This window comes from Trematomus bernacchii, unplaced genomic scaffold (genome assembly GCF_902827165.1).
Source record: "Trematomus bernacchii unplaced genomic scaffold, fTreBer1.1, whole genome shotgun sequence".
In the NCBI taxonomy this organism is placed as follows: domain Eukaryota; kingdom Metazoa; phylum Chordata; class Actinopteri; order Perciformes; family Nototheniidae; genus Trematomus; species Trematomus bernacchii.
In genome coordinates this window covers 15,686,944-15,709,791 of record NW_022987739.1, presented here as the reverse complement: position 1 = coordinate 15,709,791, position 22,848 = coordinate 15,686,944, and the positions used below count along the sequence as shown (strand labels likewise).

The following is a 22,848-nucleotide window of genomic DNA, read 5'->3' as shown; positions in this document are numbered from 1 at the left end:
ATACTGTGATGCAAGTCGACCGAGTCAAAAAGTGTCCGTTTTTTTTAAGAATTTATGGTAAAAATGATTTGTATCGCAAATAAAGCAGTAAAAACATGCAACATCAGTGCCGCTAATCGGCGATTACCGTAAAGACGCTATCAATCGCGCACTCAAAAATGAAGAGCCGCTCATTTGACCAAGCAAACGCGAGAGACGGCTGAGTTGATCGCAGTTGTTTTTATTAGCTGTTGAACATTTTTTTGCAATTACTTTTTAATACATGTTCAGGTTCAGCAACTATGCAAGCTCCCAATCTTAAATCTTATATTGCCTTTTTGGTATTTTGCACTTTAAAATATATTATCAGATTTTCTTTATATGGTTATTACTACTTGACCCCTACGATGTGTAGTCTTGTTGATGTCACTGTGACAGAATAACATTCCCCAAACGCGCAAATAGCTGGAGTGTTATAGAAAGTTAATTAGAGCTGAAGTGTGTATGGCCTTTATGGCTTTTATCATCTCTCTACACGCGGCGCTGGCTTTTATCAGTTGCCCTGCCTTTATACTACAAAGTATGCATGTTTTGTCGCAAGCAAACCGTTTTAAGGTTTTAACTCTGGACATTTAAATCCTCGGCAAACTGTTCAAACGCCGCCCGACCGAGCTACATTGGTTCTTATATCGAGCCTCTCCTTAGTCCCGTCAGAGACACCGCGAGATCACGTGACTTGAGCTTTACTTCCTTAAAGTGTAAACATTGACGACCGCAGGGCACTTAAACAACAAGCCATGGCCGATTCACAGTGTTAAGCTTTTAGTATTGCAAAAAATATTCAGCTATGTGACATCTGTAAAGAGCTGCAAAGCGGCTGGAACTGAGGAAGACCGGGATCGAAGAAGCTCCAAGGTAACAAGTAATATGTAATGTAACGATGTGCTCACTGTAAACTATCATTCACCTAATTTCACTTTGTGTAGTGATACTGAATCTGATACGGTCAATTCTCTTTTGTGTGTGTCTGCGTGTGTGTCTACGTGTGTGTATGTCTGTGCACGGTGCAGCAGGGTTTGTGTGCTGTGAGGGAATGGGTTACATGCCTTGCTGTTCCAAATGGAGAATAAAGGGAGCGACGAGGTGGAAACATTGAAGACAAAGTTTGTGTCTGTGTGGCACAATGTCAAGTACAGTAAGTAATTTGCTTAAGGCCACCCATGCACACAGACTACCCAAAGTGTCTGTGTCCACTTGTTTCTCAGGCCATGAAATGACTTCTGCTCTTTTTTCGACCTGTTTATATTTAGTCCATTCTTCTCAATTCTAAGCTGAAGTAGGTTACCTAAATTGGAGATTTTACAAGTGAAATCAGAATAAGTTGTATTGGCCAAGTATGTGTACTGTACACATGCAAGGATTGTGAATTGTTGCACTTTTTTGCACACAGTTCTATGAACAGTTTTCAGAAGATAGAGGTGGACATACAGCTAAAAACAAGAACAATAAAGGGAGATTAAAATGATAATGTGTCTCCACAAATGAAAACAAGAATCATCCACTGACACAACAACCTACTGCTGCTGAGTCAGCTCTTAAAATAGTCATACTGTCCACTCTGGTTTGTGTGTGGCTTTTTTTGCTTTCAACTTAAGTTTCTGTTCACTTAAAAACTCAATGTTTGTTTCCTACATTTTATTTAACCTCAAGTTAAGACAAACTAAATAATGTAGTAGCCAGATATCTGGGGTATCAATCCCGATTGAATGAGTGGTGCTGTGAAGTAGGTGCAAAAAACCAACTGAGTACACATACTCTTTATTTTTACTCATTGTTATTTATTTATTTTTAATGTATTTTGTCTTGCTCTGTAAAGCACTTTGTGCTGCATCTTGCATGACGCTAGATGCTTATAAATTATACATTTATTATTATGATTATTATCTTAATTTGTTTTTGTTTTAACCCTCACCTGAATTATGACACATGGTCTTTTTATTGTGTATGTTAGGTTGGGCTCTGAAATCAAAGACCTCTTTCAGTAGAAATTCCCCAGTGCTTCTCCTCGGAAAATGTTACCATTTTAAGGCGGAAGGTATGATGCACCCACATTATGCACAAACACTTACAATTTAGATTAAATCTAAAAGTAGATTTACCATCCCCACAGGACACAAGATGAAAAACTGCATATCCTGAGTGGATCACATGTGATTTGTTTATCTCAGATGACGACAGTGTTGCAGAGGCCTGCTCTGAAGCCTGTGATGAGGACTCTGTTGTGGGGAACGTGGAGGCTTTCCGCAAGGATTTTACGTCCCGGGTGTGGCTCACCTACAGGGAGGAGTTGCCCCCCCTCCCCGGCTCCACCCTGACCTCGGACTGCGGCTGGGGCTGCATGCTGAGAGCTGGGCAGATGATGCTGGCTCAGGCCCTCATTCTGCACTTCCTGGGCAGAGGTGAGTGGGATTGGGATAGTAGAGGATAGCAAATATATTTGTTTAACCTCAAAACTATGTTAATTTTCTATGGCTGTATTTTCATAAGTACAATTTTATTTAAAAAAACTAGTTTTCTTTAGCATATCAGGCCTCTAAAAGTATATATTTAACCATTTTAAAAGGGAGAACCCCATTGGTTACATAAATAAAAACAACTACTGTAATCAGGAAGTCCCACAAGGATAACGTTTGGGAACCCCTGCTTGCTCTACATGTCAGAGAAGGGGGCTTTTGTCTGGAAAGAAAATGTGAAGCTTTGGACAAGCAGGGACATTTTAGTTTAAAAAAATGAAACTCTACCTTCTGCCAATATTGCAGTTATGGTCAATATTTGAGCCTGCTTACACCCTGCAGCTCACATGGGCATGCAAAATACTTTTTTTATGATACAGAAATCCCGGACAGGACAATACTAGTATTAGTAATAGTATTTCTACATGTATATTTTCCACATGTGTATATATTTTTTTTAACTTTTTAATGCTATTTTTATGCTGCTGCAACGCAAACATTTCCCAAATTGGGGTCAATAAAGTACTTATCTATATATCTATACAACCAGCAGGTAAACTACAGCAGACGTACGTAATGTGGTACGGTTAGTTATAATAGTTACAAAGAAATTGCATCTGTCATTGTAGGTACTTTTGAAATACACCTAAATTGTGCCCTCAATCTAAAAGGGAAAGTTTAATTGAGTTGCTGCATTTTTAAATGAGTGAATTCCTCACATCTTTGTCAGATCTATTGTCTCTGAAGTGTCCTCGACTTTACAGGTCCACGTAATGAGATGACTGCCAGTTTAATGCAGTCATTTAGAAAACAATATTTAAAACTTGTTCTTCTGTCAAATCTAAAATATGTCACTAATGAAATATTTCTCTATAAAATGACTAATGGCCACTTAAGAATATTTATTGATCAATTTCACTTTGATTCACTTTGGATCAAGGTCATTTTGTTAATGCCTTAGACTCTACTCTGGCCCTTTTTATAGCCCGGACCACTCCCTGTCTCCCCGCCTTCGGCTCCCCCCCTGTTTGTAAGGCTAAGGCACAGTTAAAGTGAAATACTGGGACACTCAAACTTATAATTGAACAGAATGACACCTATTATGTTACTGAAGTGCACAATGTTCTGTTCGTATGAGTCAAAAACCTTACATTTCCTAAGTTCTGAAAGACTTTTTGTTCTCAATGGTGACGCTGTAAATTGAACTTTGATGGGTCGAAGGATCAGAGAGCCTCATAGATACCTGGTTGAATAGATAGATTCCATTAATTTCAAGGTTTTTAAAACATGCAAGCTTTTCTTGCACCAAAGTAGGACTTGGGAATTGCTAATTTATTTTCTTTCTTGTCATGTTAAAGTTGTTTTGATGTGACCTCTTTCATTTCCTTCCATATTTCTTTGAATTAAACCTAATTTCTTGTATTTGAGTTTGGTAAAAGTTGTTTTTGAAAAGGTGGCAGCCACTTGGTCTACAGTTTGAAATGGGCATTCATATAATGATAGATAGATAGATAGATAGATATATACTTTATTAATCCCAAATTGGGAAATAGTTTTGTTACAGGACCAGCGTGCTCTACATTAAAATACAAATACTTAAAAAGTGTAAAAGAGTTAACAATTAAAGATAAAATTAAAATAGTATATCAAATATAAACAATATACAACATTCTGGACAATTACAATTTTCTTTAAAAAAGAACATTTTATATTGTAATGTATTGATCTCTAATATAATATAATATAGATAAAATATAAACAAACTCTAAACAAGACTTAGTGATTGACGCCCTCATCAAATAGCATAATTATTCAAAGATTGGCCAAAAACATGACAAATTATCATATTAAAACGTGTATCTACAGTAATGTAGAAGATTGATTTACCATCAGTCGACAAAGAGATATAGTTCTCAGGACAAATAATATACATTTATTCCCAGGCTGTTTTAAAACTTAGTTTCTTTTTGGTCCCAGATGTTGTATCTCTGATTAATTCCTCCACAGACTGGACCTGGTCGGAGGCGATGGCCCTGCAGCCTTTAGACACAGAGACGTGGACCACCAGCGCAGCCAAGCGCCTGGTGGCCTCACTGCAAGGACCCTCCAGGCCTCCAGAGCATGGCCCACCCCCCCCACTCCAGACCCAGGCCCCGGGATCTGCAGAGGAGGCAGATGCTCATTTGAAAGAGATGTACCACCGCTCCCTGGTGTCCTGGTTCGGCGACAGCCCCTCGGCTCAGCTCGGCCTCCACAGGCTGATCCGCACCGGCCTGACCATGGGGAAGCAGGCGGGGGACTGGTACGGGCCCGCTGTGGTGGCACACATCCTCAAGTAAGTCTAAGAAAATGTTTAAGGCACAACTGATTCGTTTTTTATGTGCACTCATGATTTGATTTATAATTTTGAAAATGAAATGTCTTCAAAAAAGAATTGATACTCAATAGGCGCATTCACACCAAGTACTTTGCCGTATTTAGTGCCGGCACTCAGAGCCCCGGCACTTATTACCCCAGGGCATTTAGTACAGATCGCGTTCACACCGGAGTACTTTTCCCTGAGGGAAGATTACGCAAATGAGCCGCTGACGTCACTTCGTCTTCGTCTTCTTCTGCTTTGGGTTTACTGGCAGGCCGCAAACAACTTCACGGCGTATACTGCCACCCGGAGTCCCCGGCCGGAAGTCCCCGGAGTTGGGGACTGGTTTCAGTAGAAGCTGCTGGGACTCTCAGCAGCTTCTACTGAAGCCTTCCGAGTAAATCGCCAGAATGCCGACACCTCATCTCCACCGCTCCCATGTTTTATTTTGTGTTGCCATAAGTTAGTCTCTCTGCGTTTGTGCGCTGGGCGAATGCTAATGCTAATAATGCTAATGCCAGGATAATGAAATGGCGGCTCTACAAAACATTTCAGAGTTGTACGGGGCGTGGTTTGCAATTCGCCCAGCCAATTAGAACTGGGGCACTTTTTTCCCCCAGGAAAGTACGATCTCTCAGCAGGCACTAAAAATGGGGGTAAAAGTTCCCGAGATTAAGTGCTCTTTTTGGTGTGAACGTGACATAAGGGGTACTAACGGAACTAAACGCGAAAAGTACGGTGAAAAGTACTCCGGTGTGAACGCGGCTAAAGTCTAGATTTTAGAATGAAATGAAGCAAGAACAAGGACCTGTGACCAACAAATGTTTGACCTTTTTCTTTGAAATTCAGTGAAAGGACAAGCACTAAAAATGTCCCTGGAAGCTCTGGAAAATACCACTGCAGCATTATCAGTTTCTCTGTTTTTACTTTTTATATGTATGTGTTTGAGTCAAATATTGTTTTAATTTGGTATTGTCCTATCATATACACAACTATGGTGTAGTTATGTAATGAATGAAACACTGGTCACAGGTTCCTCAACAATTCAATTACAAGACGTAATAAACAACAATAACAAATAGTGCAAGCTCAGACGTGAATAGTCTTATGTCCTGAGTCTGGTGGTTTTAATCCTGATGCTGAGGTACCGCCTGCCAGACGTAAGTAGCTACAGAAAAAGATGGTAACACATCGTAGGACTAAAACTTAAAAAATGCCAAAGTAGGTTTTAGCTGAATTTTATAGTGTAAAAAAGAAAATCATATTTTCTGATTTGGATTATCATTACATTTTGTGTGAGGTAATCTTAAGTGTGCATCATATTAAATCACTTAAGTTGAGAAAACAGCCTGCAGATGAATAAAATAATGCAAATTAACTAACATAGGAATTTTGCAGTACAACATGTATTGTTGTAAAATATCTTTGAACAGACACACTGCTCTGACGCTGGATAACATATTATTAAGTGACACACAGTATATCCTTGATGTTGACTGACTTAGCATAAGCTCTATATTAAAAATCCTCACTTCCTCCGTCTCCCCTCTCTCTCTCTCTCTTCCATTCCTCTGTCTCTTTCTTAGGAAAGCTGTGGAAGAGGCGATGGACCCTGGCTTGGCGGGTATAACTGCTTATGTCTCCCAGGACTGCACAGGTATGAAAGATGAGCCTGCTGTTGATAAAAACAGGATACTGGGCACAACGCCCAAACTGACCCTTCTTTCTCCACCATCTCTTTCTGCTGCTGTGAGGACACTGTGGAGCTGAATAGAAAGGTGACAGGATGCTCACTGTGTCTATTCCCCAAAAATACATTCACTCCAAATCTATAACGTCCCACACCAACCTCAGCTTAACCCCAATAACTTGGGTTTTGAGTTGTGTTTGTCATCTCAATAGCCAGAGCAGAAGATAGCTGGTCTGAGAGCGAACATCTTGTTGGGTTAAGCGTTTAATATTAGAGAGTCAGAGAGAAAATGGGGAGTGAATTTAACTTGTGTGCTCCTGTCGCCATGACAGTGTTCCAATTAATCAAATGTCAATCAAATCATATTAGCAGTTAACTATTTGGATGATCAACTGATAATATTTTAAGTAATTTATCAAGCATGTATCCTTCACATGCACAGTTTCTTGTTTCTAAAAATGTAAGGAGATGCAAGATTCCCTGTTTTACATCACTTTAAATTAAATCTCTTTTGGTTTAGGATGGTTGATTTGACTAAACAAGTATTTAAGAAGACGTTATCTCGGGCTCGGAAAATTGTGATTGACAGTTGTATCATTATCTGAGACGTTTGATATAAGAAGTTGAACAATTCCCTCTGTAAAAGTAAATGATAGATTTACCCACAGAATAATTCACAGAACCCCGTTTTGTGAAATATTTCAAAATTAAGTGTGTTTAAGTGGCATACACTAACTGGCAAAAATGCATCTATCTGTACAATTTCTCTTCTGAGAAAGAAGAATTTAGTATCTCACAGATTAATAAAACATAATCATAAGTAAACCACCCTTATATTTGGTAAACCAGGACCAGGGGAAGCCTGATGAGCATTCAGAGTGGCTGACAGATTGAGGGCTGACAGACATGAAAGCAGACAAATGACCTTTGTGTTATTGATCCTCCACAGTGTACAGTGCTGATGTCATCGATAGCCATAGGGCACCAAGAGCAGGGCAGCCCTCTGCAGAGAGATCAGAGGCCCCGCCCACCTCACAGAGCGACCAACCGGTGTCAGCCTCCACCCTGACTGACAGCCGAGCCGTCATCATCCTCATCCCTGTGAGGCTGGGAGGGGAGAAGACAAACCCGGACTATTTTAACTTTGCAAAGGTGAGAAATACATGGAGGTCAACGGTAGCTGAACCAAATTTTTTCAGTCTGATAATTGTTTTTAAATGTTGGTGTTTGATCACGTTTTGCACGTACACTTCTAGGTGTAAACTGAGTAAGAGTTATAGTCATGCTGTAAAAAGGAAGTAGACATAATGTGGAATGGCAAGTTTAAAATATATGTTTAATTGAGATATTGTATATGGAAATTAATTGTAGGAATTTAGGCTCCGAGCCAGATTTATTTTGTGTTTCTTTGTCCCACTCTCTGCATTCAGAGCATACTGAGTCTGGAGTACTGCATAGGCATCATCGGAGGGAAGCCCAAACAGGCCTGCTACTTTGTAGGATTTCAAGGTTAGTGTTGGCGTAATGCAAAACACAAAAAGACACAATGAGAGAGCTTGGTGTGAATAACAGGTTATTTTGCATAATATACCCTTCTTATGTGAAAAGACAAAGTAAGTTAATGTATTCCTGTTTGCGTGAGGAAAACGGAGAGGAGTGGAGATGGAAGCAAAGTGAAGCAGCGCTTACTTTATTCTCTCTGACCCATCAAAGCCTCACCCATTTATCACAAGTAAACCTCCCAAGTTGTGAGCTGTAATTGATTTCCATAGGAGGCATGCATTACATTTCATCCGGGCCCCAAAGTGAGCCACTCTTCATCACCTTCAGGAGCCAGGAGGAACCTTCAGTTGTACATCTTGGCAGTCAATATTTACGCATTTACATTTTACCAATTTGAAATACAGTGGTGGATGATGTCTAAATGACAAGCAATACATTCTCCCTGCCATGCCGCGGCTCAGCGCTGCATTCATCATATGCAAATGGTCCAATATAATTGCGTGTTTTTAAAAGTAATTCCCCCACACAAAAATTAAATGACAACCCCTTTTTTGTGTCGGTGTAAAGAATGTGCTTGTACAAACGCATTTGATTATGCAGAATGTAATCCACCCTGGTGGATATTAAAAAGCAACAACCTTCTGGGAGGCATATTTGACGCACACAAGCCTAACAGTAGGCCAAGCAGGTGACTTTGAGCTACTCTGCATAGAAATTGGAGAGAAGCGCGTTTTTGTAATAATCCGATGTTTTTGAATAACTTGTCTTTTGTTTTGTCCTTGCAGATGACAGCTTGATTTACATGGACCCTCATTACTGTCAGTCTTTTGTGGATGTCAGCACCAGCGATTTCCCTCTCCAGGTAATGTGAAATTACACAGACGAGCTGACTGGAGCCCCAGTAATGTGAATTTAATAGTTTCTGTTAGTACTTAAGGGTATGAATCTTAAAGCAGCCCCTGGCCCAATTACCGAGTCCCTATCTGCTGATTTATTTGCTGCTCAGATGTGTGAAGCTGCCACTTAAGAGAAATACGGCAAATACCAGATCAGGTACTGTGAGCCTGAATATTTCAGGAGCCATACATAAAAACCATCTCACAGCACTGTGTAGCAACTTTTGTTTTATGCTTTTGCATGCAGTGGTATACAATGTGACAACACAGCAGAGTTGTAAATGTATGGATGCAGTGACAGCAGATAAATAGGATTGCATTCATCAAATGATGCAGAATACATCTTATTCGCTGTTGACGCTGCCTTGGAGTGTATGTATGCCCCGCAGTTGTTGCACATTATCTACAGCTTGATGATTATTTTCTGATGTATTTTGTCTCTTTTTGTCCAGTCATATCATTGCCCCTCGCCAAAGAAGATGCCTTTCAGCAAGATGGACCCAAGTTGCACCATAGGTTTCTACTCTAAAAGTGCTCAAGACTACGAGAGAATCAGCCAGGAGCTTTCTAAGGTAGGGAATAGTTGTCTTTGTAACAGGCTTTATTAAAAAATTAATTCACCACTTATTTATTATTACCACCCCCTGCAAATGTGTGGTTAGAGTGATACAAGTTGACCAGTAGATGGCACCATTTAGCCATGAATCTGCTCTTACTTTGCTTCTCCAACCAGGCAACATGTTGGCTACATTTAGAAGTCTTACCCCCGTAGCTTATCACATTTCTGCTTAGAGGACTCTACGTACTAAAATCAATATCCTCTACAAGAGAGGTGCAATAAGATGCCCCTCGTTAGGTTAAGTGATGAAATTGAAAGCAAACTGTTATGAAGTGTACGGCATGGTGTAACACTAGCACTCTGAATCACTGCTCTGTGGTTCCAGGTGCTGCAGCCGTCAGCCAAGGAGAAATACCCGGCGTTCACTTTCGTCCAAGGTCACGGCAGAGATTACGACCTGTCTGCAGGCCTGACCCCGGAGAAGAGAGAATGGCCCTTTATCCGTGACCCCCGGAGGACGGTCACCACCACCGGGGACTTTGTGCTGCTTTGACAGCGCGGTTTTAAAAGACTACAGACAGGGAACTTCTTCTGATGAATCACACTGCTTGATACATAAAGCTTTGTGTTTTAGTCTGCTGGGACACTGATGCTTATGGGATTTTTTTTTAAATACAGTAACTCAGTTAATACCTCCTGAAAACTTTGTTGCCAAGCAGGCTTTGCCATAACATTCTTTGGACTCATTTTTGTTGTCTGGAACTGTGAGCTTCCTGACATTTTTTTAGGAAGCTTTTGGTGCTCTCATTTTTTTTTAATGAGCTAAGATGTCGTCTTATGCAAAGGAACATCGATTCTAGTGGAACACCTCAATTTGCACCAAATATCGACATACTTATTTTGGAGGATTTTTTTTTTATTACTTACTTCATGTTTAGAAGTCTTAAAAGTATTTTCCTCATCATGATCGTAAGGTCCAGTTAATCACTCCCACATGTTTTCAAGGCTAACAGTGTTATACAGTAGTGTCATTGGAGTAGAGTGTTATTTTCACAGAGCCACATCTCAGTTGGGATAAGATGATTATTGTTAAGCCGTAATTAATATGGGCAAAGGGCTCTCTGAACTTTGGGAAACTTTTACTAAACTATTCTGCCAAAAACCTTTCATTATACAGGATGAATTCTTCACCCGTCTGAATCCCCTCGATAGCAGAAGCATACGGGACATTTGTTCTGAAACACACTTATTTCATTATTGTGCCAACATGTCTTTCATTCACGTTACAGCTCATGTCGTTCTCTGAGCAATAACATATAATGGTGTTGTATGACGATGTGGTTCTTTGCGTGCCTCCTGTGTTTTTAGGTGGTACTGTAATGAACTACCCTTAACAATAGAGTTATTTAGATATAAAGTATTTACTGTATTTGTCTAATTAACACTGAAGTAAGTTTTAAGTCACACAATTGTATTGTGGAGTAGCAATCTACACCTCATGATGAAATCAGAGACATATCAACCTTCCAAATAATAATTATTTTATATGCTGCATGTATGAACCATTTTGGTTAATCATTTCTACACATTTGTATCATTTCAAACCATCCCTTTTTTATATCTCATACAATATGCAAAAGAAAGGGAATTTACTAACATTTCATATTATGGTCATTAATGTTTTTCCTTCTTTTGATTATCTTTTCCTCAATTCTAGTCTCCAGCAGTGAGTAACTCAATGCTATAATGCTTTTTTAAACGCCTTTACAGTATCTCCATCTTAACAAACTAGTGAAGTGAAGAAGTATGTGAAAACACATTAAGATGCCAAACAGGAACATGCACTTTGTTCTGATCACTTTCACATGACTGAAGTATTCTGCCTGTTGAATCTATTGTATGTACTTCTTTGCACTGCAACAAATGCACGTCTGTTTGCATAAATTCACTTCGAAAATGTTAAAAAATAAATAAAACTGCCAAAAGAAAAGTGAATAAAGGCAAAATATTTGACTCTTTTAATCAGTTTGCTTCGTGTTTATCAACTTTTAGAATTTGAGGTGACTAGTTGAATAAAAAAGCACTAGATACAAACCTCAGTGATGTGTTGAAATGTATTCAATCCCTTTCTTTCCCGGTCAAATGTAGTAGATTAAAACTAATCGTACGTGCTAACCATCTCTACAGCCCATTAACCAGGGACCGGAAAAAATGTGACCCAGTGACACTGGCGGCAATTGTGTTCCTCTGCAGAGGAAAAGAAAATATCCTTGTGTGCAAAGCTCTGTTACCATGGATAATCTGTGTGTTGCCCCCTTAGTTTGAGCTATGCTGGACTGTTTTCCTGTACAATACAAATTCTTGTATTATGATGAGCCTTGCTTTTTAAAGGAGGGAACTGTCCCCTCTGTGAGGAAGCCGGGCCAAGGGGGAAGATGGACGGACCGAAAAAGAGAAGAATCCCTCATCTGTTCTCTCCTTCACCATGGAGAAGAAATGGCAAAACACATAAAGGCATCATTTAGATCCCCTGTCTGATCTGTGTTTGTCCATGTGTCTTTTTTTCTTTTAGCGGACGACTAGCCGTCTGTGTGGACAGAGCGGGAACATCAAGTATGCAGAGGCAAAGGACCAGTGACATTTCCCAACTTTGGAAGATTGGAAGGCTTGAATGGACAGGAGGGAGGCGTAGGGGAGGGGGTGAGACATTTGGGGATTTTTGTGAGAAACATGAAAGAGCATTTGTGCTGGGGGGCACACAGCGCTCTGAGAGTTGACTGTGTTCTTTATGTATTTACAGGGGATGTATGAATATTTGATTAATGAGTCACAGGCTCAAGGGAAATGCAATAAGCGAGTGGAGGCTTTACAAAGCCACACCATGCCCTCTCGTTTAACACAGCTGCCTAGTGTCATAGACATTGCAGATTCTTGAAAATCTAATCTGCAGCAGAGCAAATTCCTCACAAAGAGGGAGTCCATGAAAGTCATTCCTCTGTTCCACAGAGATGGGTATGTGGGTTGGGGGGTGCATGAAAAGACCCCGAGACACCCAATAAGGATTTTATTTTTATAGGGAGGCGTGTAGCGCAGTGGATTAGTGCGTTGGTGTTCGGATCAGGGGAGCACAGGTTCAAACCCCACTGCAGTCAGCATGTCGTTGTGTCCCTGGGAAAGACACTTCACCCCAAATTGCTCGTGGGGATTGTCCACAGTATTGAGTATGTAAGTCGCTTTGGATAAAAGCGTCTAACAAGTGACATGTAATGTAATGTCGGTGTCATCCATGGGAATAAATGGCCTGTGGCATGTAGCCCAGAGGGATCAACAGGGAAGGGGCATTCTAACGTCTTAAGATCACACCTGTATCATAGATAAACCCCAGATTAGAGTTAGTCCTGCAGGCTTCTTGGACAAGGACACCTTTGGGACTTTATCCACAAACCAAAGTTGAGATCTGAGAGCAGCTGGGGGAATCTCAATACCTAGATAAGCTGTTAAAGGCATTAAGGTCACAGTTTCGATGTTATTCTCAAAACATTCCAGAGAAAAGGGGAGATATCTGGGTAAAAAAAGGGCATTTTCTATCACGTTTTATTCATTTTCAAATAGTAGGACAAAAAAGACCAGTGTCGATCTTGCAATCTAAGTGCATGTAGATCAAGATTAATCATGTCATTTGTGAAATGAATGGTATTAATAGATATAAAGTAAATGTGTATTGGGTGGGGCCTGTTAAGGTCTCTGAGTTTCATGGACACAATGTGAACACATAAAACAACTCTGTTTTTCATGAAGATATTATCTCATTTGTGTGACTTAGCTTTGCTGACGAAAGTGACCGTGATACACCACAAAGTGTCGTTTCTATTCCCTCTAACCCGTGCTTCTGAGGATCTCCTCCAGCCAAGATCAGACCATGCCTGAGGACGCTGTGGACATCCAGGAGAATTAGATTGAACAAAAAGGGGACGACACAGGGGGGAAAGTAATATGCACAGTCTGTGTACGTGTCTGTGTGGAAGTGAAAGAGCTAAAAAGCGATGTGTCCGGTCTTTTCAATTCACGAGTAGTGTGTAAATTTACATGGATGAGTGTGTAGTTTACACATGTACGTCTTGTGTGTAAGTCATTCTAAATCTTAGGTGTCACACTCCCTCCCTGTCTTCACACCAGGTGCAGGGGTGCTAGATTTATACCCAGTAGCCCTTGCCCACCCTTGTGGAATGCCATGCATCTTCAAACAGGTACTTCACTTTGAAATCTCATCTCGGCGTGATATCTCTAGGCGGCTAAATATATCCGGCTCCCGCAGCCGTCGGAGCGTAAATACCGCCTGCGCTGCATCAGTCTGCATTCAGAGTCTCAAGTCTGTCCACGCAACTGTCCACTTGTCTCCGCCCGTCTCCTTCCAGCAGCTCCCCCCCCCCCCCCCCCCCAATCTATCCTGGAGCTCCTGGAGAAGTGCTGAGGCACTGCATGCCTCGCACTTCTCTTCTGGGCTGAGGCCAGACAGATGTCATGATGCTGTGATTAATCAGCAGCACACAGGACCGAAGCTTTGAGGGTACACCCCCACGTGAACATGACCCGCAGCACACATTAGGTCAAAGGTTCTGCAACTTTCTTCTCCACAGGAATCAAACAGGAGAAACATATTTTCAGCCTATTTATATCTGCTCTTCATTCTTTTATGAATCACAGAGCAGAGGCATTCCCACATTCGTACCCTGTTCCAGATAAACAAGGCAGCAAGAGTGATGCGATTCCTTTGATAACCCATGATAGACTTAGTAACAAGTATTTTCAGTATTTTTCTATTGTGAGTAAATGGTCACTTATATTTTTTTTATTGTTTTGCAAGACAATTATAATTTGTTTTATTAATTACAAGAAATAGTAATTTGAACCTCACAAAATGACTTATTTAGGTTTTAGGCATGTGAAAAGTGTGCAGATAAACACAGTTCAATTGGATTAGTTTATAGTTGGTTTTGTGTAGGATTGATGAAAAAGCTCTTAATAGTATTGTTAGTGAATTCAAACATATCATCCACACTTGCCTGAGGGTTGTCTTGCAGTTTGTGGCTCCATGATAAGTGCTTTAGAACTTTAGATAATGGATGGACTTCAGTATCTATATACACAAAAAAGTCAAAGGTTTTATCAATATAATTTAGAAATAAAACACTTAATTACAACACAATCCTGGCCCTAAAGCAACAGCTTCACTTTAAGATGGCAACGTGTCACCAGGTAGGAGATTTTGTTAAGTTTGATAAGAGTTGAATAAATCGATTGATTACAAATAATCAACTATTGAAGTCCTATTACCTAATGGGCAGTGCCGCTTTAAACAATTATTATTTGAGTTGAAATGACAAACTTCTTTTTAGAACAAGGACAGTAAGGACGTCATTCTCCTTCTCTTTAGATTACATATTGAATTGACCAGATAAACAAATACCGGTACATACTGAGTGGCACTTAGATCAGAATGAAAATCCCTTCCTTGCTTTACTTTACCTCAAAATAACTTATGAAAGTGGGCTGTATTTTCTTTTTAAGTGCCATTGTTTTGCATCAGAGTCTTCCTCTCTTCCTACTGAGAGGAGTGTACCATGGCAGAGGCCCAAAGCAAAGCTCCTCACCTTGTGTTGGCTAACCTCGGCCCGCCTGTGACAACAAGAAGGGCACTGAAGTTAACATTTAGATAACGGATGTGTGTGCCACTTTCGATTTCCATTCCCGGTGACAGGGAATCTTAGGAGCACATCACGGGTTGTGTATATGTGTGTGTATGTGTGTGTCTGTGTTGGGGGGTGGGGGCACTCCTGTGTTTCCTGCATCTCAGGGGTGATGTGGAGGAACGCCGAAATTCCTCATTCTGCTGTCCTCTGAGGCATGGCCGGCCCTCTGTCAGCCTTTGCTAACCAGATGCATCCGAAACAGGCGCCGAGGCTGAAGGCAGGGGATATTGCCTGCTGTGTAGCTGTCGACTTGTTTCTCATTGCATGCCTGTGTTGAGCGGGGTGGCAAGTGTGTGTGTGTGTGAGTGGGTGGGTAGAGGTTAGGATGGTGTCAGCCTGTCTGTGAGTCTGTGTAAATGTGTGTGGCAGGACATGCTATGAATTTAGGAGTGTGTATCATCCACCACACAAAAGCCGTTACTCTAGTGTTGTCGTGATGCTGGGGACTGTACGTTTTGTCCAATGACTAACTAATGATAATCAGTGTGTGATTTTTAACAAGTGTGTATGGCAGGGAGATATACATTAAAATGGAAACACTGAGAGAAATCTATATGAGTTCTCTTCTTTATTCTTTCTTGTGTGTGTGTGTGCATATGCCAGTGTGTGAAAGGTATCCTCCATCCTGCAGATTTGTGTGATACTTTGCAATCTCATCTCCATCTAAAACTCCTGCAGGCCCTGTGCACCATTATCACGCAGTTGCAATAAAACCCACAGTAATTAAAGGGGATCTGGCTGTAATTGCCTCAGTGAATCAACTTAATCAGCACCTGTGCTCACAGTCAACCTAATGGTGCAATCTAACCTTTTAATACCCCAGAAATTAGAATTGTAAAAAATTATACACCTGATAATCATTCTGTATTTTGAAATCCTTGAGTGGACAATGAGTGGACCATTGTCCAAGGCAAATATTAAAGCTGCAGTCTGCTGAGTGCGCATATCAGAGAGAGTGTGTGAGAGAGTGAGAGAGAAGGTAGGGGAGAGAAAGGGAGGCCGAAATGTCAGGATGAAGACATGCCACAACTGATATTGATATTGGAATTAAAATGGTTTGTGGAGTGTGATTAGTGTGATTAGTTTATATACAAACATTTTGATTATTGATTATTTTCAAAAATATCTGGTTCTTCAAGTCATCTATAAATTGTAAACTGAATTGGTTTAGGTTTCGGACAGATTTCGGAGAATAAAAGCATTTCAAACAAGGCAACATTAGCTTTGAAAAATTGTGAGGGGCATTTCTGAAAGTTTTCCAATGTTTAATTGGAAAAGCGATTAAACCCGAAAAATAATCTGCATGCGTATATTATGCTGAAACTCAAGGCAAAAAAGTTGCATATACGGAGCGGGAATTTATCAATCATTGGACACATACATAAGCTGAGCTACAAATTAGTTTCATAAAGTTGTTCGGGCCCTGTCGCTCCAACTTTTACACAATCACAATTACCGACTGCAATCAGTCGATTCAGGCTGTGCTCTCATGTAGACCTCAACTTTGGTCTTTTAATAAAGTACAAGAGTTCTATGGATACTAATGACAGGTTATAACGTTTTCTTTCTTTTTTAACAAATTGTACGGTGTCCTTGGGTGTCATGAAAGGCGCCTAAAAATAAAATGTATTATTATTATTATTATTATAACGAGTTGTTGAGAGACAGGGCTTATAATACATTATGACAACCAATACTCACCTATTCACACCCAAACAATCAACTGACTGATATATGTTATTATAGTCCGTGCAGCATCATTTGTTATCATTGCATGTGATAAGTACAGTGAGATGTATCTACAATAAAGTATAATAAAAGTTGTATTAATAACACTTCAAAAATGCATTATTGTAGATTCAACTATATGTACATCACTTTGGGCCAGGGACAAACAAACACTTCCCACATTGGAGTGCAGTGATTGAGCAGATAATAATTAGGTTCCAGGTTTTAAAATGAGTTTATGGACTACAGTCTGTGTGGCACAGCTTGTAAGGATCTCAACCTAAATATAGTCTGAAGGGTATGGTCAATGCAGAGGAGTGCACAGTGGGTGTGCATGTAGCCTGACAACTGTGAAAGTGTCTGTGTTAAAAGGAGCACATATGCCGCTTATGTCATCCATGTGGTCATTTAACCTCAGTAGGAGATGTAAGTGTTAAAGGGGTCCTCCGCAACAACAAACCTGGATTTTAAGGCACAAAGTATACACTTTTCAACAATACAATACAACAACCACAAGAAAGAACACAGATAACGACACAGCTAAAATCATGAATAAATTAGCACGCCCATTACTCTTGCACCGCTGGGCCCGTGGCCTCATTGAAATATAGGTCTTTTCAACACATATACCTAATATACTAAAAAAGAACATTTAAAATGATTCAGTAGCTTGCGTGAACACATTAATTTTCAGTACTAAAAATATATTTTTAAGCAGGTCTTGGGCCCTACTTCTTTCTTGTGTGGAATGCATAATGGATTCCTATGTAATCCATTATGGCTGCTGAGGGAGCGGGAGATAAAGAGTCTCCAGCAGCAGCCACCCGGGGTTGTTCTTCTTTAAATGAAGTTTTAATAAAGAACGACGGAGAGGCTGTACAAGGTCAATTATCAGACTTTGCCCATCCTCTGATGCTCAGATCCCTGTGCTTAGTTAACCATAACAGCCGTCGGTCATATCCTGCGGATCTACACGTAAAATCGTCAAGACGCCCAGTCGAAGGCTGAACCGATCTATCCAACACCTCTGTCAGTGTACGTTTACTGTTGACTATTTTTCGTCCTGACTGGCACATAAGGTCGCTTCTGTCACAGACAGGCAAATCAGGAGAGCTGACTGTGGTGGACGTTCATTTGTCAGTGCCCTCGTTGAGGAGGATATCTCTTTATGCATCAAGAATACGTTAAAAATCACTGGCGGGAGAGGTGGAGATATTAATTTGACATGTCCTGGTGCTCGCTCAGCGTGTTGAAAGTTGAAAGCCCCCCCCCCCCCTACCCATCTCAAAGAGTGAGGTGGATTTAATGTACAGGGTGCTTATGAATACACTTATGTATTCATTTGAGCAATAAACGCCGGGCTGGCTCCCACACAGAAAAACAAACTGCCTAGCTTCCGGCAGCCATTTTAATTAAATGCCATGGATTGTCAAATTTATCGATCCCCCCTCCCCTGACACAAGCCTGAAGGATGTCCTTTGCCATTTCCATATCTTTAGCGGCTTCTCCTGCTAATGTGAGGTGAGGGATAGGAGGAGATGGAGGTCTGTTGGCTAAATTGGGGCTGGCTTTCACAACGTGGAGCTGAGGGAGGGAGCGGGGTGTAAATGGATGTAGATAGGCTAAAGGGGGGGTTGCACATGTCCTGAAGCGATAGCCTTGTGCCGTTATGAGGCCTCACCCTCGCTCTCCCTCTCTCAGAGCGGATCTGTGTACAGATGGGTGTCTGACAGGCCTACAGCTGTTCACCTAATTGTTCATTAAGTGTTCTATTGATTCTCTTATTTCGAGTACATGTGTCTTTCAGACGCTGCTCTCCATGTGAAGTGGCAGACACACACACGCCCCATACACACATCTTGGATGGGCCGCAATGACAGGGCCGGCTGATGCTGAAAATGCGAGCTGCCACTTCTAATCCCGGCCCCTCTCTCTGCGGGGTTCGGCGGGGGCTGGATAGCGGTGCCGCGCTTGGCGCACTAGGCTTTATTTTCCAAACTTTTTGCATCAATCAATTAAAGTGCTGGCAGCAGCATGGAAAAATGTTTAATTCCTTGTTAAGAGGCAGCAGCCTCAGATTGCACCTGGCTGATAAGGGAGCTTGTGTGAGTCTATTAGATCCTGATACTCTTGCCTGATTACTCGGGGAGAGTACAAGCTTTATTTAGACAGAAAATGATCAAGAAAGATAGTCAGGGGGAGAGGAGGGGGAGATACAGAGAGAGGTAGAGGGACACATCTGAAGAAAGGTGTTGAGACTCAATAGCATCATCATCCTGGAGCAGTTTTATCAGTCGCGATCATCTTCTATTGTGCATTATGGCATTCAGAGGGAGCAGCTCTCGCCATGATCCACATTTAATCTGCAAGCAGAGTTGATAAAAGGCCAGGGCTCCGACATAAATCCTCTTTGTAAAAAATAGGCTAAGATAAAAAGTTATTTAAATTCACATAAGGTCTAGATTTATACATGCAGTGCCTTGTTCTCTGTAACCTGCTTTTGACAAAGTCATCCAGAGCTATCTTATTAATATCCACCTGATGCCATAAAAGAACCTAATATGAGGTAAAAGAAAAAGAAGAGAAGTAACCTGGTGTTAGTGGCTTCTCTTTGGGTGTGAGAGCATGCAAAGCACGTACAGGAGAAGGCAATTCATTTCAGTGCTTTTATGAATTTATAGAAAATGCGGAAAATAGAAAGCGTAGTATCATATGGACTGGTCAGCGCTAAAGGGAGAAAAATCACCAGACAAACTGTAACCATTTCTCTTTTCCCCCCTTTGTTCTAAGCCTCACAATTTGGCTTTCAAATTGGACTTAGCGCTTCAGTGAGTCAAGTCATATACTCCCAGCTCGGGTGGTCGTCTCCATTTCTTGGGCGCGGAGATTCTGTCGGCCCTCCTGCGTTGAGCGGAGTGATAATGTTCTCTGTAAAACACAATCAGTCACCTTCCTCCTTGCCTTTGTATAAGCCTCGAGGACCCCCAATCAATACTGGCTGGCTGGGTGACTTATCATCGCGGGCCGGCCGCAGAGCTCAACTGAGCCGAGCGGGCGGCAGACAGTGGGCTGCATCCTGATGCAGACGTGAGGGGAGGGCTGCCTGTGACCTGCCCGCCAGCCACTGACCAATTTGTTATGAGTCAACATCGGGAACTACGGGGGAAATCTCTTGGAGGGGCATTCACACTGAGTATATACTATTTCAACCCGGAATCCAAGACAATGAATAAATGTAGTATAAAAATACGCCGTTAAGAGTAAAAGTGACTTTTCTGAGTGTGCTAAAACACTAATTATTGTTTCTTTGGAAAACAAAAGCTTCTCCCATTGAAGGTTGTACTGTAGAATGTGCATACAAAGAGTTTTAAACAGTGGAAAGTGATCACACAAAACTCTTTTTTCCTGTAGATAACAATAGACAGCAAAATATGAGAGTACCGTGCCTTTAAAGTCCACCAATAAAAGGGAGGTTATTATCATTCTGAGCTCCCTTTTTAAATGTAAAATGATTGAATGATTAGTATTAGTGAAATGAAGCATTTTAGAACCGTTGGGGTAACAATAATATGACTATGACAGACAAAACTATTCATCTCAGTATTAAAACTAGAACTCCACAGTGTAACATGCCAGAAATAAACTTGTACAATCACACTGCCAACATTGGGGATGCATCTCAATCTCGATGTTTTGTTGCTAATAATACAGTTGATTAATACACTGAAATAAAAGGCTCTAAGAAACACACAGTATGAGAACAGAGAGAGAACCACTCACAGCTACAGCATGACTCGACACAATTCAAGTGTGTGACCATCCCTTTGAATAATGTTATAAACTCACACATTCTGTTGACATCTTGAGAGTTTTTCAAGAGCAGGGGAACTTTAATCTAGCCCGTACACAGCTAACTGTTCCTGAAGGCCGTAAAAGATGATGTGTGGTCCCTAACAGTGGACCCTTGGCCTTGCTTGCCTCTGCAGTTTTGTGACAATACTTTCAAGGCCTTTACGTTACACCAGCACTATTGTCTCTCAGCTGTTATACCGTGGTCGAGGGCTAAAGGTTGAGCATAAGGTAGAAGCACACGGCTCAACCTTTTGTGAGAATGCACGCACTCACTCAAATTCCTTATTGTAGACAACAGCATTTGCATACATGTTTTTTGTGTAATGTAATTATGTTCTGAAAATGATTACATTACACTTTGAATTAAACTATCTTCATTATCGCCCTAATTCGCAAGCATATGCAAGACTAGCAGCTGTCTAAAGACTCTGTGCAATTGAGTAAAACGTTTGAACCAGTTAATTGCAAGGAGAGTTAATAGGCCAAATCTAAATATGCATTTTAGTTCATGAAACGTTCACAAGCATGCTAAGCAAATGTTCTTACCAATGATCCGCAAATGTCATTGACTCCACCACTCTTTCTGCTTTTAATACAAAAATATATTATTATTTTGCCATCATGCAAGTCCATTTTATGTATTTAGCTTCTTCTAAAATAACTCTGGAAACTGCTAATGCAAAATAGAACTAATCACAAGGGTTTTATGACTTTGTATCAAGCAGAATGTAAGCCAGAGAATCACTACAACAACACTAACAGACGCAGCAATTTACCTCTAAGGCTGAATACACTGGTGGACTGAAGATGAACCAGCAGAAGTCTACGCTAGCCGACTGTGTACTAACATTTCAGTTTCTATGGCCCATCTATTGCAAAAAGGCGGTCGGAGGGACGCTGTCTGGAATTGTCTTTACCTTTGATGATGTTTGCAGCCCAGCAGGCCTGTTAATAGCCTCTAATTGGCTAAGTGAGGAGAACATGTTGACATTTGCTATGTGTTCACAGTCCAGGGCCTCGCTTTAGCCATTATGCTAATTCAACCATTATATATCTGGGGGTATTAATGGGACTGACACAAGTGATGTTACAGGTAAAGGGCTGTGAAATGGTCTGTAAACAGCGGGAATTGATTCCAAGGCTGAAGCGATTGTCACCAGCCGGTACTGAGCTGAACAGCTACCTTCCTCCTCCTCCTCCTTTTGCATTTTGCCTGCCTCCATCCCTCCTCCTCCTCCTCCTCCCTGTCTGCCCCTCCTCCCCCACTGTCCAGCCTGTCAAATAGCCTCCGACAGCGTTCAGCAGAGGCTGTCAGGGGCCATCAAAAAGGTACCCAAACACAGCGTGAAATGCCGTCTGCTTACAAAAATGAGACTAGATCAGGATCAATACAGTTTACCCCTCTTGCCCAACACCAGAGCACATCCATCCACCAACAGCGTCACAGACAAGCCTCAGAATCAGCTGAGGCCCGACTCTGTGGTGAGCCAGCTCCCTGTCATATGGAGGCTGGCCTTATTTTACAAAAGCATTACTTCTGAAAGACTGGGATGGGACTCAGAGCTAAATACACAGATTTATTGTGAGTTTGACTTGGACGGATATCTGACTTTGATCGAGAGATTCTGATTTAGTTTGAAGGGACGAGACAGCCCTCAGCCATACATAGGCCCAATCAGTTTGGACACCGCTGTCTGTAGGTGCATTCATAGTGAATGCACTTTGGTATTATGGTAGCAAATCATTTCATTAAAGTCAGGGTGAGGATATGATGTTTTATGGCCCTCTGTTGATTTAAACAGAACAATAAAGCAGTATAGAACAAGCATAAACTAAAAAGATATGACTATTACTACCACCACTTAAAAATCTTTACTTATACAGTTTAATACAAACACAAAGATTTCTCTAACATTGTTGTAGTGGCGGTGGTGGCGAAGTCCATAGGGACTTGGCTTGGCAACTGGAAGGTCACCAGTTCAAGTTCCGGAAAGACCAAGTGCTACCGAGGTGTCCCTG

At 41.2% G+C, this 22,848-nt stretch overlaps 1 protein-coding gene across 2 annotated transcripts; it reads left to right on the top strand.

Moving 5' to 3' along the window:
* Positions 1–731: 731 nt before the first annotated feature.
* On the top strand, positions 732–11,521 carry atg4c (autophagy related 4C, cysteine peptidase). Of its 2 annotated transcripts, none has more exons than XM_034147640.1 (11): positions 732–894; positions 1,053–1,174; positions 1,991–2,074; positions 2,208–2,438; positions 4,500–4,827; positions 6,438–6,508; positions 7,491–7,693; positions 7,972–8,050; positions 8,830–8,906; positions 9,393–9,512; positions 9,885–11,521. In XM_034147640.1, exons 2-11 carry the CDS (start codon positions 1,099–1,101, stop codon positions 10,050–10,052), a joined length of 1,437 nt encoding a protein of 478 aa, XP_034003531.1. In that variant the 5' UTR covers positions 732–894; positions 1,053–1,098; the 3' UTR covers positions 10,053–11,521. The 2 variants fall into 2 exon arrangements, with proteins under 2 accessions (XP_034003531.1, XP_034003532.1); XM_034147641.1 differs by having other exon boundaries at positions 1,050–1,174.
* Positions 11,522–22,848: the final 11,327 nt, after the last annotated feature.

Coding starts and splice junctions, on each gene's coding strand:
- atg4c (XM_034147640.1), top strand. CDS start 1,099: ATGGAGAATAAAGGGAGCGACGAGGTGGAAACATTGAAGACAAAGTTT. Junction 1,175..1,990: donor GTGGCACAATGTCAAGTACA/GTAAGTAATTTG, acceptor TGTGTATGTTAG/GTTGGGCTCTGAAATCAAAG. Junction 2,439..4,499: donor TCTGCACTTCCTGGGCAGAG/GTGAGTGGGATT, acceptor ATTCCTCCACAG/ACTGGACCTGGTCGGAGGCG.